The sequence below is a fragment of the Siphateles boraxobius genome, unplaced genomic scaffold, assembly GCF_051911475.1.
Source record: "Siphateles boraxobius isolate OS27281-9 unplaced genomic scaffold, OSU_SipBor_1 33, whole genome shotgun sequence".
Taxonomy (NCBI): Eukaryota; Metazoa; Chordata; class Actinopteri; order Cypriniformes; family Leuciscidae; genus Siphateles; species Siphateles boraxobius.
This window is the reverse complement of record NW_027508953.1, coordinates 10397305-10418527: the sequence shown is the minus strand read 5'-3', so window position 1 is coordinate 10418527 and position 21223 is coordinate 10397305. Positions and strand designations below refer to the sequence as shown.

Here is a 21223-nt window from a genome sequence, read left to right as displayed (position 1 = left end):
GTGGTTCAACAGGTATGAGACGCAATCACTACTTTACTCACCCAATGTGGAAAGGGTACTTATGTTCCCCTTGCCAACTTCTCACCATGAGTGTGCGTCCACGCCCAGTGTCTCGCACTATTCTCTTCTCTGGAAATCTGAAAAGGGTTAGCGGCAAACTTTCGACCCTTTGCCATTCTGGATCCGTGACATTGGCGGGTAAGATAAATAATGAGGGTTTCTCCACGAATTAGATCGTAAAACGGCAGATAGGCTCACTGGCCATAAAACAGTCACGTGGTGGCAATTAAAGTCAGTTTTATGGTTTTGGGGAGTCGACATTATATCGCATATAAAGTTTAATCGCACTGACGTGGAGCTTCGTTCTCTTTCTCTGCAGACCTTAGAGGTGTTCATTGACTGCTTACAACTTCTATTGACACACCAGATTGCGATGGACTGGAAACACGTCGACCGGATTCACTCGGGTGGACTAGAGTCAATTCCTGGTAAGTTCAAGTTGGTTTGTTTCGGTTTTTGGTTCTGTTAAGAGATAAAATTTACTTTAGGCCCTCAGTCCAACAATGAGCAGAACATGAATGCACTCAGTTTCAACTGTGTTAATGAGGGTTTGTACTGTGAAGACCTGCTTGTCGGGCAGATGAGTGGTAGGGGGCATATGCTCTCTGACTGTATAATTGCTTCATTCCTACTGCATAAAATTATGAATTGTAACGACGTTTTTGGTTACTTTTTTTGTCAGTTTTTCTAGTATCAGCCACACCCTTCAAAACTTTTTAGTAGAAGCTAGATGTTGATGCACACATTTACCGCCTGCCAGACCTGCCTAAAAGTTTTGAAAGAGAGGATATGGAGTTATATCTATCTATGTATCTATCTATGTATGTATGTATGTATCTATCTATCTATCTATCTATCCATTTATCTATCTATCTATCTTGAAAGGCAAAATATAGGCTATTTTGCTTACTTTGTTAGCAAGATCCTTTTATACTCTAAATATGGATAATTTTGTTAATATGTCTGGATATTTTAACCAACTGCCAATCTTGTGATTAAAAATGAGTAATTATTATTCAACAAAATCTTAAAGCACCACTACTGCTCGGGAACACTGTAGTTATCATGATCAGCAATGCTGTTTTATTTTATCTTAACGGCACATAAAATGCTGTAGGCTATTGTCGAACAATAAAAACGTTAATGCAGATGAGATGAGAAAATGCACATTTAACTTCCACATACTTAAAGCGATGTGTGAGAATGAGTGGGAGATAGACAGAATTCGATAGACAATGAAGGAGAGAGAGACGTGCTGAAGAAAAATGTCTTCGCTCCTGGTTCACCGTGAGGTCAGCGGCGGCAGGAAGATGAATGTGCGCACGCCGTAAACCACCAGCAGAGCTCGCTTTTGGCCAAGTTCAGTGTCACCCGCATTGGCGCCCCTTTCCCCAATAAGGATAGAAACGAGAGAAAGAGAAAGAATAATAACTCCTGCACACACCTTTAATTGCAGGGACTCTCAGTAGAATAGAAATGGTTCACAAATCTTGATGCAGCATGGATATCAGCAGAACGAAATTGATGGTTGCAGCTGGCCAAGCTGTCTGCAGATATAAAGGTTGTTTGATACCATATTAATAGATTTGGCCTAATATTAATGGTAATGCTAAATGGAAGATATAAAAGATGCATTGGGGAAAACAATAGCATAGAAAGAGAGGGAGAGAGAGAGAGAGAAAGAAAGTTGATGAGCTCGATGGCTTGTTTGTGTCCATCTGTTTATTTGTGGTTGTTTGTCTGAGAGAGAGAGAGTGCAAATGTAAAGGTATGGGGGAGGGCCGGGGTCAAAAGTTTACTGCAGAACAAGTAGCTGTCATCTGTTCTTGTAGAGCGCAGTGCCACTTTTATAATGGCACAAAAGATGGAATGGCTGTGAATCCCGTGAGTTCTGGTCTAACCTCGCGATGAACTCTGCAAGCGGGGTGACCCTGGGTTAGCATCCCCAAGAGACTACCTCCTCCGCCTATGCCAGAGATTGAGCATTCAGGTTTTATTAAGGGGTTTGATTGGTGAATTTCCTTTGAATAAATCGCATTTGGTGACCAAAAGTTCTGCTGGACATTTGCATTTAGGATTGATCATATTTCCGCAATGAGCATTTCTTTGTTCTGAAGCGTTGATTTCTCTTTGTCTGGATTCTTGAAAACCAAACATTTGTTTAGTTTAATTGAATAAAATAAAAAAGGGAGAAAAAAATACACAAAGAAAATAATCTGTCTAGCATTATTTACCGGTTAATTAGGGATAAACGAGGCCGATACTGTAATAAAATGACTTGGAATTATCTTACAAATAATTGTATTTAGTAGGCTACTTATCCCCATCTCATTTTGGATATGCGAAGAAGCATCGACGCCATATGTGTTAATTCTCTATATTTCTGTTATAGCGAATACAAGCCTCTAACCTCAAATTTGGATATCTTTATTGGATCTCTTTGGGCCATTTAATAGGCCTATTAATTGCTCTTATTTTTTTATTTTTTTGCATAGGCTATATTTTGTGCAATATCTGAGCTTAAAAAATCTTAAGTACAATTTTGTAATAGCCTTTAAAATTTAAACAACAAATGGCATTAATGAGTTATAATGATAATGACACGATGATTAATAAAGCTGTATCACACACATTTGTATCGGCAAAATGTGTTTAATGAAAGTAATTTCGAATAATTTTGTCCAATTTTATATTCATTTAGACAGCTTAATTTACGGGTCTTACCTCAGGTTTACGGTTTACAGACCCGATGGCACTTTTAAAACCCGGGAATTCCCTTTTTAGTTGTGACACGGAGAAACACTGCAGAGATCTCTGTAAATACAAGATTTTGATTCTAAAGTCCAATTACTGAAATGCTCACGATTTAAATTATTTAGATTTTTATTTTATTTTGGTTTCAGCCAACTTAAATTCAAAATAACAATAAAAATTAATATTTATGTTGGAATTCTGTCCACAAATCGGAAATTGCAATACCATAGTATTTTGTAAATCAATTAAGTTAACGGGTTCAAACTGAAGGTGATCAGTCTGTTGGCAAAATGTATGTTACCTACATTTTTCATGTTTCATTCACTGTTAATTTGTTTAATGTTTAAGCTTCTTTATAGTCAATTTATTGGCAACTTATAATTCTATGTAATATGACCATACGCCGTTTCTGAAATTGACTTTCAATACTCTGAGTAAAAAATGTGACAACTAACCACGATCTCTCTTATTTATATTTTATATATATATATCAATAGATAACAATGGTAGTTGTGAGATTTAAATATTCATAATCAGGGTTTTCTTTCTTATGATCCTCTGATAACTTGTTTGTTTTACCTGCTTTAAATATGTAAATACTGCAGCATAGGTCCGTTTTTTACACAAAGGAGTGAAGTATATAATGAATAACAGACGAGATGTTAGCCTTTGCTGTCTTTTTTCTTCTTTTTTTGTTAAATTCTTGCTTTAGACGCTAGCAATATTAATTTATCAAGAGGTTAAATCAAATACAACTACTTTATGATAACATTATAATAATAATAGTAACAATTATTTTTATTATTATTAATAAATATGTTGTTATAATGAAGATGAAAATTAACTTAATGATAAATGTTACATTATATATATAGGACCCTGTTCTAAATGAAGTCCAAGGCCGGGGTAAATGCAAGGTCACTGCGTCTAACAAATATGAAAATGTCACCTTTACTCGGGGCACGCCTTGTTGTTTAACAAAGACTGTCAATGAACAAGATTAATAAGGGACGAAATGGACGCTGAGTCACGGAGAGGTCAAACCGAAGTTATCTCTGTGTAGCTAAAGAAAGGTAGCCAGAGCGGTTCTGAGGCTGTGGGTCCTAATAACGTGAATCTTGCGTGGATGCTTGAACTGGAGTTTTCCATTCGGGGTGGCTGGTGAATCACTACATGGAAATATTAAGGATAAAGAAGCATTACAGAAGGAACTACCTGTCGCAAGAGGGATGTTTCTTTATTTTCGTTTATCTGGGCAGTCTTATCAGCTTCAAGGTCAGGAATATTATTTTGCTCACGAACTTAAACAAGGTAGGCCTTTTCACATTTTAGCTTTCATATAAACATTGAAATTCGACAAGTCCAATAGAAATATGGTAAAGTTATGGAATAGAATCGTTGTTGTGCATTTCACAGTAAAGGGGAAATATACAAAAATCACTAATAGGTTTAACACTTATTAACATAGAAATGCGTTACATATATCGATTTTGAAGTATTTTCATTACCATTGAAGCAATATTTATACAAATATATAAAATATAATATAATATAATAATATAACTCAATCAAGCCTGCTATTTATTGCTGTAAATTAAAAGCCTGCTGCAATAAATACAACTGATACAAATAAGTAGAGGCTATACCTTCAATGTTGAATATAAGCTTTTGTGCAGAATATGAAAGTTCTATAGTTTTATATATATATATATGTGTGTGTGTGTGTGTGTGAGAGAGAGAGAGAGAGAGAGAGAGAGAGAGAGAGAGAGAGAGAGAGAGAGAGAGAGAGAGAGAGAGAGAGAGAGAGAGAGAGAGAGAGAGAGAGAGAGAGAGAGAGAGAGAGAGAGAGAGAGAGAGAGTTTATTTAGACTAGGCCTACATTTATGTATTTTTGCTTTTAATGAAGGCACCTGCTGTTTTTCTTATACTAATTCGGTACCAATAATCATTTCAAAGATGCAAATTTGTGCAACTAAAAGGCTCGTGTATGCATTCGTTTTTATTGACTGCACATGTTTGGGCTGCTTTGAGCAGATCGTCTAGCTGATTTCGTATTAATTGACAATGCCAATAGAACCCCTAAAACTAGGTCCGTTTATTGTGTCTGTAAAAACTGTTACAAAAGACGTGTGAAATTATTGGTTGATGCTGTTGCTGGCTTGAAAATAGTCTTTGTCCTATCCATTAACAGGTGCATACTATCACTGCTTTAGTTTCTTTGTGAAAGTCGCCATATGGGCCTTCTTGAAGGTTCTTTTGAGGAACCTATAGAAATTTTGTCCCTGTAGGGTACAGAACTGCAGGTCGTGGTACACAACAAACGAGATTTATTTTTGTACGTTTGTCATCAGAAAGGGCATTAATAGCCTAGAAGGGGATGCTTTCGTGATAAATCACGTCTTCTATTGCACTCAATCCTTTATCACTGTATATAATTTTAACATAGATCGTATACATTAAGTCAGCTGTTTCGTTTTCTATTCAATGTATATGGTAACTCGAATTAATTTCTCATATTTTAATTCGATAACAAAAAGAGACGCATATACCGCTCGAACACATTTTTGCTGTGATGATGCCTGGCCTGCTATTGGTGCTTGTTTACACGATGCCCACAGGAGGCGCTGATTGGTCGCATTTCTCACGTGACCGACCAACTTTGTACATTTGACAGAGGAGTAGGTGGGTTTTGGAGAGATCAGAAAAACGACAGCACGATAAAAATTAGAATTGTTGCACTTTTCAAATTAATGATCATGAGTTCCTACTTGATCAATTCAAATTACATCGAACCTTCTTTCCCACCCTGCGAGGAATATCAGCAGAACGGATACATGCCCGTGTCCTCTGATTATTATGAGCGGCAGAAAGACGCGGGCTTCCCCCATCACGAGGAGACATCATACCCGCGATCAAACTACCAAGAGCCGAGCTATGATTACGGTAATGTGTCAACCAACGGCCTCAACGATTTCACCGACCGTCATCACGCGCAACCTCAATCCGTTCCGCAGAATCATGGACCCCGCCTCACCACAGAGAGCTGTGCTGGTTCAACTGCGAGCAAGGATTGTAGCCTCGTGTCTGAGGCTCTCCCAGGCGCACAGAAGGGTAAAGAGCCGGTGGTGTATCCCTGGATGAAAAAAGTCCATGTTAATACTGGTAAGTAATGTGCACGGGCAATAAAAGCTCTTGGAGCCCTGTGGAGGGCATTTGTCTGAAGGCATGTAGGGAACATACCCAGTTGTAATTGCTCGTTTAGAGGATTTACTGCCATCGAGATCCCGGTGATAAGGAGTTCTCGCACATTTGATTTCCCTCGATGTTCCACCCGGGCCATTTGCCATTTGTTTCTTATGAATCAAAAGAAAGTTGATCGTTGACCATATTCACACTAAACAGGCCTTTTAATTGAGCTATTTTCCCATAGGCTTTGACTCATGTTGCAATGCTACCAAATTAGTTACATCAAGACTGAATGTGAATGGAATAGCCTACTGTCGACGCGTATCCATTGTTTCATACTCTACTCGTTTAGTGTTCTTCGAAAATTTCAGTAAGTGTACTAATTATCCGGCATCTCACTTATACCTGAGAATGTCAATAACACCTGCTTGGTTGTGTGTTTATGTGTTTAGTGACCGCCAGCTACTCTGGAGGAGTGCCCAAGAGGTCTCGCACCGCCTACACACGACAGCAGGCTCTTGAGCTTGAGAAAGAATTCCACTTTAACCGATACCTGACTCGACGTCGACGAGTGGAGATAGCACACACTATGTGTCTTTCTGAGCGACAGGTGAAAATCTGGTTTCAGAACCGCCGCATGAAGTGGAAGAAAGACCACAAGCTGCCCAATACAAAGATCCGCTCCTCGAGCTCTGCGCCCTCCAACCAACACGTGAAAACGGATGCCACTCAGCAGCAGCAAACGCTGCTTCCCACGCCGTGTTCCTCGAACCTATAGTGCTAGAAGCAAATCGACACAGACGGAACTGAACAAGAAAGAAGAACACATTGCAGTATTAGGATCGGAATTTCACAGGGTCACTTTTTATTCAGTGTCCGACGAGGCAACCTAACTTCGCCTTCCCAACCTCTTCCTCCACTCTTATTTGAGCTGGAAATCACATACTTCCTGTAAAAATCGTTTTTCTCCCTTAAAGGAACAACAGTAGAATGTACTTTAACTTGGACAATGGATCGATACGTTTTCTGTCTTTAACCGAGGCATACCGAGTCTTGTTTGTGAAGATCAACGCTGTAGTGACGCGTGTACAAACTGACATTTTAACATGAAGGCACAAGTATAGGAACAATCTTCCTGGAGTAGATATCTTATTTGTCTTAGTTACATATTTTAGCGTATTGTTAAGTGTATTTACGTCATCAAAGCTGTGAATATTCGTGTATTTGGTTATTTGTATATTTGTGAATGATGTCAAGTTGTTTTAGTAAGCCTGTTTGCAATTGTAGGCTACCCGTGGAAATAATAAATATGACTTTATTGTGCATTATCCCTTTAGGTTAATCCATAGAAAGGACTGAGGTGGCCTTTGTTATTTCGCTGTTGACTGAGGCGTAATACCGTTTTATTCCAAGTATTTTGATAATCCATTAAAAAAAAAAATCTTTATATAAAACTGAAAGGAAATGTTCGCATTGGACTGAAAGCTTCCCTCCGAAATTTTTATTACGCATATTGCAAGACCAATACTGTTTAGACCAACGTTTTATGTTTGCTAATTTTATTTTCAATACATTATAACATTATATAAAAAGGGTGCACTTCACAAATCGAATTACTTTTTCACCAAACATATGAGTTTTTATTGATTCAAGGTTAGACTAATATTTTGGATTTTTGTTAATAAAATAATTAAAACGCCATACGCATAATGGTTATATAAGTGTTCCTTTATATAAGCTTTAATGCTTATGTTAAGATTAACCTTTACAAGCTAACTTGTAAGATAAAACGTTACAAAATTCCGATAGCTGAGCTTGCATTGCTGTTTGTTGAATTATGGATTAATGCAGTATTGTGCAATAGTTTTTTTCTAAATACACAAACTGTTAGGGTATTGTGATGAAATCCCATACATTTGTTGTTTTAAAATTTGACTAATTCGTGATTTCACTTATTATATTTCAATTATATTTGCAACATAAACAGACCTCGTTAGTGTACCCAATCTTTTTGCTTTTTATTTGTCTGGACAAAGACATTTTTAAATTCGATCCTAACTGTAGCGAAATCTCTTTTGCTGTCACTTTCTAAAATCAAAATGTAGGCTATTTAAATAACAAATATCATTAACTCTTTTCCCCATAGAAGTCTATTGAAATAAATTAGAGACGGGCAGTAGGCTACTTACCGGTGTAAACTACTGCTGGGGTCAAGCAAAGGACACAAATGAGCTGTCCAATCATCAAACTGAAGCACTGTGTACGACCCCTTAACCTCTGACCTCGGCATATTCAGCACCCTCACAGACCATGGTCCTTTTATTTCTCGAACGCATGGGGCAGTAGTGGAACTTAAAATGGCCTATTTGAACATTAAGGAGGGACCAAACCCGCACTCTGTGTTTACTTTGTGCCTTATTTGACAAAATATTACTTAAATGTTCAAATCTCCTACATTTCTCGCCCTTGAACAAGCTAATATAAAATTAGACTATGAAATAGATCGAATAAACTAAATGAGTGGTCGATCATTTAAGAATACCAATTTAGGGATCTAAAGTGCACTAATAATTTTTATGTGTATATCACCAGAATAGCATATTATTTCACACAACATTGGATTTTGAATTTGAACAGTATCTGGTCTTTTTACGATCTGTTTATGATATGTTGCGGTCTATTTGTGGCTTTGGAAATCAGTAAGGATGACCATGCTTGTATAACTATTCAGATTTCGAAAGAAAACCCTTAAACTGCAGCCACTATGAGAGTCTCAGTCCGTCATCATTGATTCAAATCTTGACAGACAGGAAATTTAAACTTCCATCATGACACTAGCACCTCACCTCTCAATCTACCATGCTTAAAATTTAATTGACTGGCTCACATGACCTTATTAAATAATAGATAGGCTACATCTTGGTTAGAAATAGACACAGGAGGTTCGGTAGGATTTTTCATTTTGCAGTTGACCGTCGACTTAGCCAGACCTCTCAGAACCGACCAGCTGGTCATCTTCCGTTCAGTCTTCAAAAAGTGCTTTTGGAGTAAGTAATCTAATCTTTTTTTTTTTTAAATAGCTAATATTTTGAAGGTTATATATGAAAAACTATGCAGAACATGCTTGAAGTACAGGTTATGCAGATGTTGGTTGTACTGATGTGAACTAAACTTATGTTTTCTCATTATCCAACAGTTATCATGGCAATTTTACCCTGAATAATTAAGATTTTGAGGTTAAGTAGGGTATAGATGCTCAGTTTATTTGCAAACGTTAAATAGTGAATCACTGTCATTTTAGAGGTAGTGGTTTTCGACTCATATACAAGCTAATTGTAAACAGTGCAGTAACGTATGTATAACAATAATGCTAGTAATTCAGGTAATTTGTTGTTCGTAAGCCATAAAATCATTTCACCGTGTATGTGTCAATGTTTCTAATGAGAACAAAACACAGGATAGAAAGAAACGTAAGTGTATTTTTCATTTTTTTTATTTCATTCATTCAACAAACGTCATCCGAACTCATAGGCTACGTCCAATAAGCAATCAAAGATTGCCGTTTTCACTGCAACATGGTCAGCATGCCTTGAGCTGTACGTCATTATTAGCTTTGATGATGACCACGGTAAATCCATGGAAAATAATTTTCTTCGTCTGCGTGTGGTAGTAATCTTAGCTTGCTTGAAGAGCTCCAAATGTCAGCATTGAGAACAGATTTGTTCTGTCCCCTGGCGATTCTCCACGATCCATTTAGAGTGAAAATACAGCCATGCATGTTGGCTTCTTTAAAGACACTTTGTTAAGGAAAACAACCCACTAAATTGTTGAAATATGTTTATGCTGGTATGCAGTTAATAATTTAATAATAAAAAAGTCATATAAAAATAAGTGATGTTATCAAAAGTATAGGCCTTTTAAAATACGAAGAATATTCACACCCCTTATGCTTTGTCCTGGTTCAGAATGGGTTGTTTTGAAGCGTTCGTAGTGGACGCTTGGGTGAGGATGGAGACATGCTGAAATGTGTGAACGCAAACAGACAGCACCAGGGACATCCGCAGGTTTGTGTTGGGTCTCGCAACAGCCCAGGGGTTTCTAGTTATAACAGGCAGGTGAATACACTTACAAAAAAGTCGAAGCAACACAAAAAAGTATGACTAAAGCTGTTTTGAAATATTGTTTACTCCTTTAAAATATCTGACTTTCATAAGTCACGTTTGAAAGCACACACATCAGTAACTCAGCTACATCAAAATTAAGATGTATTATGCATTGCCTTTGCACTGTTCACTCAAAAGCGGACAGCGCTGGACTCTGTCCAGAGATTATTATTGTATGAATATGGAGTTAAAATTATAATATAGTTCAGCTCATGTTCAAATCTAAAAAAAAAGAAAAAGAAAAAAAGTTTGTACTCCTTCAAGTTATGGCTTTTGAGAGAACAAAGCATTGGTGCATGGGGGAGAAGCGGTCCTGCCTGACTGAGGTGATTAATTATCTACAAGGCTTCACCACGTCTGGTGGATGAGCTTTCAGTAAACACTCTGCTGCCGGAAAACAAGCACCAAATGGTGTAAAGAGTAGGCCTCATTTCGGGACGGGTCTTCTTTCTTTTGTTCGTTGAGGTATGGACTTGATAGATCACTGCTCTGTAAAAAAAAGAAAAGAAAAAAATATGTAACTTTACAGCGAATATGACTCATGTAGGCTAACTAAAGTTTAGAATGTCCACAATAGTAGCCTAAGCGCAGCAACACATACGCTATTGCATATGCGCATTTGTAATTTTTAGTACTGCAGAGTTGACAAGTGCAAACTCTGTAAGGTCAGAGAGAGCAGATGCTTGGTAAGTCCGCTGATAACACGAACTTCCATTCGCAGTCTTGTTTGACTGATACACCGTAATCACCGAGAGAGGGCCACCTTGCACACTCGAGTTCTTTACAGGTTGGCTATTTAGTAGGATAACAGTTGTGTATTAGATATTAATATGTAGTTAGTTGGTAGCAAGTATTTGGATGGTGCATTTTTAAGAGGTAGTCTGGGGGGGTTAGGGGGAAATCTGATATTATTATTATTATTAAGAAATAAGAACTTAATTTGTTCTCTGCTAATCCATTTATTCCCCCAAAACACCGAATGTTCTGCAACGGACTTCAACCAATCTCATTATAACGTTTTAGGCTTTCAGCTAATCTGTAATGCGGTTAAAATGGCCCAAAATGAAGACTAGAATTTTACATTTCGACTTATAGTCCAAGCACAGGACCTCCATAGTTTCCATCTTTGTGATCCTACTCAAAGGGGACCAACAATACTCTCTATTAATGATTCACAGATAAAAAAATGTTTCCTTTTTAATAGACACTGGGTCACGTGATTGGGGCGCATAATATGGTTGCGATATTATGATGAAGGGGGTGGATGGCATGCGAACCCCGGTCTGCTGCTGTGCTGATAGCGCTAGCCTACTTTACTAAAGTGGGGTTGGGTCATTGTGGACTTGCTGGAAAGCCGGAGAGATAGAGAGAGAGAGAAATTAAAAGAACCAAAGACACTGGTACGTTTTGCGGATGATGTTATACAGCTGTCATGAACGGATATGTTTTTCCACACAGAAAAAGACAGAAAGCCCTGCGCACCATGAGGATGGATTTTATTTTGAGGTATTTCCGTTGATTGTTCATTACTCTAGTGAGTTTTTGCGGCTCAAAGAGAAGGTCAGTTACCCTGCAATGGCGGATAAACACAGGAGAGAATAGGACTCAAGATCATTTATATAAACTCAACTTCGAGCATATTAAACAATCAACTTTTATTCATCACTTAACCGGCACCCAAACAACCATTACACTCGTAAATGTTTATCTATTTGTGTTTCATACATTTACATGAATGTTACATTCATTTAAGCAACACTTTACAAAACTAATATGGTTAAAAAAAATGTTAAGAAACGTACACTGAATTTTTATTAATTAAAAATGTAGACCTATTAAAGTCATATAAATCAGAATGAATCTGCTTAATTTCACAAACCCAGAGGAACAAATAGTTATTATCAATTCATAGTCTGCATGTATATAATAAAATATAAATGTAATATAAATTTAACTAAATGTTATACTTCATGGACTAGGCCTACCTATTTCTAATACATTTCAAACGTTTCAAAATGTGTCTGCAGCCCAAAAAACATTTTCTCTCACACCATTATGATTTAATTTATTTAATTATTTTCAGAATAAAACTAGGCCTATTTATTTATTTTTATCCTATCATTTTTATTTTCAAATGTGTAAATGGTTAATGATAATATATATAGTGTATTACACGTGGGCTCAAATCGGCAACACTTGTGCGTGGCTGTAAAGCTCTCTAGGTTGTGAGGGTGTGTAAACTGGGTTTTCCCAGAAAGAATAAATCACCAGACAGCGAATAAAACTCAACAGAGCAGTGGCGGCCGGATTGTTGCGGAGATCGCATGGGAAACGAGGATATAATATAAGGAGTATCATCCAGAAGCACGCTGCCTCGCGAGGTCACGACGCTCGAGTCTTGATTTATGGGCTGGGGGACTAAGGGCGGCCGCTGCTTGAGAGCTAATGACTATTCGATCTAAATTCTCTCGGAAGGAAACACAATGGAGGAGAACTCGATGCATTTACCCGAGTGTTTTATTCCTTATGATATTCCTAATGATGATGCATTCTTGTTTTCTCACATGCATCAATATTTATCTTTAACTGTAAAAATACATTCATTCATTTAATTTATTTGTGCTATTAATCTTAGGGGTTTCCACCTATTTTATTACATGCATTTGATCTATTAGTAATTGCATTAGTAAAGCAAAAATCTATTTTAAAATTGACATTCAGCACTAATGTTTTTTAGGTTTCGTTTGTTTTTCATGTTTATACAAACTTTAAGGATACGTTACCAAGATCGTTTTCAGTAGTAGCCTAATACTCTTTATTAATATCTGTTTATTATGTACGCTATTTGTGTCAGATATAAGTTGAAGTTAAAGTAGTAACCATTCGTAATGAGTGCAAATGGATTTAGAGTAGAAATAGTGCAACCCAGCTGAAAGAAAAAGAAAAGCAAAAGTATTTATTGTCTAAATTTGAATTACATACTCATTTTAAAATAAAATAAAATAAATGCATAGGCCCTAGTTGAGTGACAAACACAAGCGAGTTTATTTTTTATTTAGAGAGTATCACAGTGTGCCCACTGTATTGTTCAGTTAAGTGTCATTGACATTAACAACTATTCACATTTCTCCGGGTTGATATGAGAAAACACAAAACAAAGGTATTGTCATGAGAAAAGACAAAAAATGACAATACTTTTATTTCTTGTCGTAGATCTCCAAATAAATGAATGTGTCCCATCACTAAGCCTGCAAGAGACTGTGTTTTGCTTAAGGTGAGCTCTCAATTGCATTTCACAACCACCATGTCTTGCTATATTATTTAGTATCATTTCATTTATTTAAAGGCTTACACATGCACGTATGCACACACCTATAGGCTACATGTAAAATGAAGACACAATTTCTTTCTTGCCACGTTTCTATGGTCCAATTGTCATTATGTGCAACCCATTCACACTAAATGCATCTTTATAGCACGTATGGTGTTTATCGTGCAATGTATACGACAAAATGAGTTTTTACGTGCATATGATACGCATGGGTAGGTTTAGGGTAGGTTTAGTAGTGGTAGGGTACGTGCATATGATACGCATGGGTAGGTGGGGTGCGCGTGTATTACACGCAATTAATGGCGTATCAAATGCACGCAAAAACTGCGTATCATATGCCCGTAAAAACTCATTTTCGCGAGTCTGCTGCAATGCTCTTCAGCTAACGTGAGTTTTAAAATGGTTTTAAAAGGCTACGGATTAACATAAGGATTAATACATGTTTTGCTGTAAGACATCTAATATAAGAAGTTAAATTGCAGTGATTTAAAGTATTTTTTATTTTAAATGTTTGACAAAAGTGACTGATCATTTAATGTATTTCTCATCAGTTTCCGCGCCATTAATGAAACCCCTTAGTCGTCGTTTTAATGAAAGAAAAAAGGAAACAATGGTGCAAATGTTCATTATGCTGAAATTGTAGGAAAACCGCATACACAACGATTTTTAAAATCCCACTCACCAACCCACGCCGCCCGCTCTTTTCTCTTTAGTTTTGGTAATCTGTAACCCAGTGTGCCGCGCGAGAACAGGAATCTGCCTCTGTGTTTACTGCCGCGCTGCGTAAGGACATAAATCTTCGCGTCTGACCGAGAAAATACACAAGCTGATGTTGGTAATTCATTCGTATGCAGAAGAGTTTGATCCATAACCTCCCGTCCCTGCTCGCGGCTCCCTTTTTTCTTCCTACTACTTTGGAGGTCCGGGTGTTTTATTACCTTTTTCTGTGAAGCAAAAAAAGCATCCTTTGCTTTTTATTGCCGATAGTCCTTAATTCAGTCTTCATGAACAATTATTTGTTAAATGTTAAATAGTTTATTGAAATGTTGCAGTATATTATTATTACTACTGCTACTGCTACAACTATTATTATTATTATTATTATTATTATTATTATTATTATTATTATTATTATTGTGTATTATTACAATATTTTTTATAATTATTGTGTTGTTTTCTGCTGCGATTCCCCTTAAACAATTTGTGATTACTGTAGCCTTTTAGTAATTAGTAATTCCCTTTTTTTCAGTAATACCTGTATTGCAGTTTTCCACGATTAGGTTTGACATAGTTTCAACAAATAGTGTAGTTCTGAGCCTAGTTATAAAGATTTGGTGAAGTTGTATGTATCCCATCCTGACTATGTTCACAGGGGAGTAAAGCAGCTTTCTGTGCTTGAGAAGGCGCTTCATTTGCATAATTTTTCTTGTCTACGGTGACGTTCTGTTTCGAGGGAGTTCACTGGGGTGTGCATGAGTATGTGTTAACGTGCTAGTTTGTGCACGTTAGTGGTACACGAAATACTCACTAGAGCGCAGCCCATGGTGGCATTTAGTACAGATCCGAGAACACAGGCGGTCATTTAGTAGTATGTAATATGTGCGTATGTGTGAAGGTGCTTAATCTTTACGACCAGGGCGCACGAGACAACTTTCGTTATCTGGCTGCTATACTGATTTACGTCAACAAGAGAAAAAGACTGAAGGAAGGAATTTGATTCCTCGAGCGCGACGGAGTCGCAGCTTTACTGCAGATACGTCCCATGACTCCTGCAAGTGCAGCTCTGGCTTTGTTGTCTTCCCGATTTAGCTTTACCCTGGACCGCTGTTTGATCGATTTCTGCCGCTGAATGAGAGAAGCTCGCGCCGTGCTGCGCGCTGCTCGTCAGAGAGGAAGGTAAGCGGGACAGAGGCAGAGTTCTCGCATGGCTGTTAAATGGCGAGTTTGTGATTTATGACCGCGCGACTGAAATCTCGGTTCAGGAAGAGTTCATACTCGCACATACACACACTCACTCACAGTCAAGCCAGATTCCTCCCGTGCAGCAGCTGGGTCTCCTGCTTTGTGGCTTTAGTGGCTTTTCTTTTAGTTTTCCTATGATAGTGTCAGAGAGTGAATGGAAGTCAAACATGGATGGCTAATCTAGAAAATAAGGAGGCCTATTGGTTTGGTTTTACGTAATTATGTGGTATCATGTAGGCTATGGCATTTGGGACTGATTTCAGTAGCTACAGTTATATCGTTGGTTGTAAAAATCAAAACAAACAAAAAAACGCTTGTTATTTGTATTATTATTAAGCCGAAATATTGGTATATTTTATTATTATTATTATTATTATTATTATTATTATCGTTGCTGGTATTATTTGTTATTATTAAAGATGTAATTCCTGAAATAGTCCATGATTTACATGATTTTTGTGCGCTAAGTAGATCATGCTTCTTTTGGGTTTCTTTCTTGTGATCTTATCTTAGTTTCGTTTCTTATATAAAAGCATGTCGAATTGTGTGATATATTTAACAGGGTATTAACCTTTCAATTAACAAACTTCGGTGTTGAACATTGTACCAGGCGAATGTAATTCGTTTCAGTGGTTACTACCGCGCTTTGCGTCATCTGGGCCGTGGCGATAGCATTTTCCCGGCTTGACGACTCCTCATGCATCCACTGATGCCAGTTAACACTATCCATTATTTTTGGTCGACCAGGAAGAGTTCAGTGAGGCTATGGAGACGCGCGTCTGCCCGGTTTTTCAGGTTTCCTGCAACAACTTTCAAACCCAAACAATACACGCAGGGGCTTGAATTTGTGAAGACTAAAACGTTCTGGAACACCTTAAGAACTTAAGAACAGATTAACTTGATTAATGACCTTTGTTTAGAATAGAAAAAAAATGTACAGTCAACATTAAAATTAAAAGTCTATCTACGACAAACTCAGCACAAGCACGCAAAAAGTAATTTCTGCGTTTAAATAGCACGACAAACACAATGCGTGTTATAGACACGCCAGTAGGACTACTAGATCTTGTTGGAATAAAGGTCGCATTAAATTAACGGCAATGGTTGTTGCTTATTTATTGCCCTAATAGCTACTTTATTTCGGTTCACACTACTCATTTACATTAATACAATGCTCTATTTTACAGGAAATATTAGTTTCATGTGCTAATTTGTTTATTTATTTTAACATGTTAATATTGACTATATTTTATTTTGATTGGACAGTGTGATTAAGTTAAATATTTAAAGCAGTTATCATGCTCTCAGTTCTCTTCACTTATGTTGGCTATTGTTGCAGCTGGCCATAAGGTAAGTGGTGACCGGCTCTCCCAGTCTCGCCACAATGTCAACTGAGCTTTGAAAAGTAAGATGGATAGGCCTTATTTCGCCCGCTCAACGTATCTTCTCTCATCGTAGGTTCACCCATAGAGCCCATTGGCGAAGAGGTGTCACGTGACAACGTTGAGCCAATGTTCTTCTACGAAGGTGTCAGGACCTTGTCAGAAAGTGAAATAAACATTGGGAAACGGCGAGATGCAAAAAGCGACCTACTGCGACGGCTCGGCAATTTACAGTGGCTTCCCCTATCAAAGCGCAAACGGTTTAGGTTATGATGCCAATCATCAGCAATATCTCCAGGCCCTTCATGTGGAAAGTGAGTACCATCGACCGGCCTGCTCCCTGCAGTCCCCTGGTGGCTCTGCAGCTCCGCACAAACCCAATGAAATATCCGAGGGCTGCCAACGGAGTAACGGGACACAAGCCCCAGTACCAGACATCCCCGATAACAACCAGCCCCCTACTGCCCCTTCCGGGCCATCATCCCCCAGTTCCCTGAACCAAATTCCGAGCAATGATACCACCATCGAGAATCCTGGACACTCACCTCCAACGTCAGCTACAAGAAAACACATTTTTCCGTGGATGAAGGAGTCCCGTCAGAACACAAAGCAGAAATCCTGTAGTACCATTTCAGGTGATTACATGTATAGCCTAAATATAAAATGTTATAAAATAATATGTAAACGCATACGAGCCATATTACGCATCTAATCTAGTCCGATCTCATGAAAGTGCGTATCTATACAACGAATGTTATTTCTCGTGCCATTTATACGCCAAAAATAGTTTTTGCGTGCATATTCTACGCAGTTTTCGCGTGCATATGATACGCACTTAATGGCTTGTAATACGCCCGCACTCCACACCCTAATCCTACCCAAGGGGTTTTCATTGCGTAGCATATGCACGCTAAAACCATTTTTGGCGTATAATTGGCACGAGAAATAACATTCGTGGTATAGATCACACTTTCATGAGATTGTGTTGTAGAATCTTAGTTGAGTATTCACAGCTTTCTGTTTTTTTCTTTCTTATAACATGATGCCAACTACCATAAAAGTAATATACAATGTAAAACACGCATCTGTTTTTCTATATAGAATTTAACATTTTCTACTTTTAATTGGCTCCAATTGACAATTCAGAGCTTAGTATTATTTCAAAGGCTTCTGAGCAGTCATACTTACAGATGACACCTCACACGCATATGTCTACCGGCTTTACTTTAATTCTGTAGGCAACCATTTTATGTGATAATTACTATACTATGAATTGTAAACGCAAAGTGCTGAAAAGTTCAGTCATAACACATTTGTGTGTGGGGGGTGATTGGGGACAAGTTGCCTATGATTGCACTCTAGCTCTGCCCCACTTCCGGAGCAGACTATCCTACTTTTCTCTACTTATTTGTATAGAATATACCTGCTGCAAAGTGCAAAGAAGTAAGCAATTATGTTTTGAATACAGTAAACGTGCTTGTTTTACCAATAATATCCTGGTAGTATAACTCTATAATCTTTACATTGATGAATGATTTACAGTGAGCTCCATTTAGTGGGAAATTCACAATAACGCGTTTTGGTTTTACTTTTTCCCTCAACAGTAGAGAGCTGCGCTGGAGACAAGAGTCCCCCAGGTTCTGCCGCCTCCAAGCGTGCTCGTACTGCATACACGTCTGCTCAACTCGTAGAGCTGGAGAAGGAGTTCCATTTCAATCGTTACCTCTGCCGCCCGCGACGAGTGGAAATGGCAAATCTGCTCAACCTTACGGAAAGGCAGATTAAAATATGGTTCCAGAATCGCAGGATGAAGTACAAAAAGGACCAGAAGGGGCTTGGAATGATGCCCTCTCCTGGAGCACAGTCCCCTCACAGTCCCGTTGCTCTGTCATCTGGTGGCGGAGGAGGGGGTGGGACTGCATATTTAAGTTCAATGCATTCTCTGGTTAACAGCGTGCCCTACGACTCACCCTCTCCAGCATCGTATAACAAACCCCAAACTAATGCGTATAGCCTTCCTACGTCATATCCACCTCCCCTGAATAACTGCCCGCCTCCTCAGAAGCGGTATCCGGGGACTGGAACAGCCACGCCTGAATACGACACGCATCATCTTCAAGGCAACAACAATTACGGAACGCAAGTGCAGGGTAGCCCGGTTTATGTCAGTGGCGGTGGGGGCTACTCGGATTCTTTGGTAGGTATGGGGGCCTCGGTATTTGGCCTGACACATCTACCCCATCCACCTCAAGGCAATATAGACTACAATGGCGCTATTACCATGGGAAACAGCCATCAGCAAGGAGGGTGCGAACCAAACCCATGCACATTCACAGACCTTACACCGCACTATTCTCAGGGAAGAATTCAGGAAGCGCCCAAACTTACGCATTTATAAATGCTGATACAATGTATTTCTCTCCCCGTCCACGGCATTGTTCATAGTTTTCCTGACGTAGCCTCAGTTGAAACGACCTTGGTTTATGTTCAACTTTTCATATTTAGAAAATAAGTTTAAGTTCCTAAAACCGTTGGCTAAATGTCATGGCATATATGTAGGGCTATTTAAATTGTTTTAAGTTAATCTGAAACAGGGTATAAGAACACAGTTTTATGATGTTTTTAAATTTATTTTGATTTTAAAGTTTTTTAATTGTCCCTATAGTCCACGATTTCTTTTCTGTTTTGCATTTTGCACTTGAGGAAGGATGCATATGAACATGTTTTTTTTTTTCAACGTTTTGTTAGCGTGAGCTCGTGTCTTTCAGTCCTTGCAATGTATTTATTTAATTCCATGGACAGTAGATTGTTTGTGTTATGTTGCCCAAACCCTTCAGATATACAGAAATGGGTAAAAGGAAAAATGCATCCGGGGATTTTCACAGTCATGTCAGCGCTTAAACATATTGTCAAGTGCTAACAGGCAAGACTGTTTATCAGTATGTTCGTATATTAATCAATGTTTGCGAATGTTAATCATGTCTTGCTCTAACAGTCCGATCAGATACTTTTTATTTGTTCGAATATTTTTGATGTCACACATTCCATGCTGCTCCACTTCTGAAGAAATAAAAGAAACTAACTGACGAGCTATGTATTTGCCTTCGTAGAAAAGGGGTTACACAGCAAAAGCATAAAAACAGACAAAATAATCACAATCAGCAGATCATTTGCTCAATGCACGTCACGGTTTGGTTCAAATGAAGTAAAATGTAAAACTTATTTTTTAATAAAAACGATGACTGAAAGGCATTTGGAAGAAGGACACAAACGAGCAACTTTTGGATATATTTAATGAGTGGTGTAATTTCCTGTAGTCTTGCAGTATGTGAAAAGTGCAACCAATTCCATCCTTCTCAGTGGCAGTCTCATAGGCCTCCAGCAGTGCCTGTGGGAGTAAAAAAAGTCTTTAAAACGCTGAAATGCTCAAGTCCAGCCCCTTTTTGGGTCAACAACAGTAGAAGAAAAAGAAAAGACAGATACTGCATAAAAGATAATGCTATTATTAAATAATGCTAATATTAAGAGCACATAAGTCTCATAAACAATTCAATTGAAATTTTATTCAACCATGGTCATCAGTAGCTACCTACTCGAGACATACACAATTATTCCTGTTAACAATTTTAATGCTGTAGATATGCTTTCTTTAATATCAATAATGTAGTTTTGTTTCACTTTACATGAAAAGGCGATTGATTAACGATCTCATTGTTGTGCAGTAGCTACACTAGTTACACAAGTCGCACTAACAAGAAACTAGCTAGTAAAAAATACTAACTTTAATTTCCATATTACAAGAATGTCATTTTTGTCATTTTGGTAGGCAGAGTGCTTTATTTCATTAGAGCCTATGTATTTAGCCTATACACGACTGTCCGATCTAATGTTATAAATCATTGCAACACATGTAATTAATTGTAAAATGTTCAAATTCAATACGTTTAGCAAGACAAGTCAGAACAACTGATTTTCTTGAGCTTGTGCGAGACATTGGGGATATCTAGTTCAAGCCGTATGAAAAACAAAGTTTATCGATTTAAGGATATTAAATTTGTAGCCAGTTGGTTTCATGGGGAAAACAGGGCCATGCGTTCACTGGCTTGGAGTTAGTGCCAACTCCCATAGTAACCTCTTTTCTACTCTCACAATCCTAACGATTACTTAAGAAATTAAGTTTAAAAACCCTTTATCAAAACAAAAATATCGCGTCCTTTTATCAAATTATGCAATATAAAATAAAATTACTTACTCTTCGATAGCAAATTACTGTTCCTCGAAAGTGGATGTGGACTTTAAGTCTGTCTTTGAGAGAGATAGAGGCAAAACTCTGTAATGGAGCCTTTCGTTCTACCAGGATTTGAGTCGCGTAGAGTTAGAAAGGT

At 38.0% G+C, this 21223-nt stretch overlaps 2 protein-coding genes across 6 annotated transcripts; both read left to right on the top strand.

Annotated features, from left to right (window-relative positions):
* The first annotated feature begins 379 nt into the window (after positions 1 to 379).
* On the top strand, positions 380 to 19925 carry hoxa3a (homeobox A3a). Of its 5 annotated transcripts, none has more exons than XM_077195466.1 (4): positions 380 to 488; positions 13377 to 13437; positions 16915 to 17473; positions 18443 to 19925. In XM_077195466.1, the coding sequence occupies exons 3-4, from the start codon at positions 17032 to 17034 to the stop codon at positions 19234 to 19236; spliced, it is 1236 nt and encodes a 411-aa protein (XP_077051581.1). In that variant the 5' UTR covers positions 380 to 488; positions 13377 to 13437; positions 16915 to 17031; the 3' UTR covers positions 19237 to 19925. The 5 variants fall into 5 exon arrangements, with proteins under 5 accessions (XP_077051581.1, XP_077051583.1, XP_077051580.1 ...); XM_077195465.1 differs by lacking the exon at positions 380 to 488 and adding an exon at positions 11147 to 11669; XM_077195468.1 differs by lacking the exon at positions 13377 to 13437.
* hoxa4a (homeobox A4a) lies at positions 4969 to 7328 on the top strand. Its single transcript, XM_077195477.1, has 2 exons — positions 4969 to 5976; positions 6453 to 7328. Exons 1-2 carry the CDS (start codon positions 5565 to 5567, stop codon positions 6776 to 6778), a joined length of 738 nt encoding a protein of 245 aa, XP_077051592.1. The 5' UTR covers positions 4969 to 5564; the 3' UTR covers positions 6779 to 7328.
* Positions 19926 to 21223: the final 1298 nt, after the last annotated feature.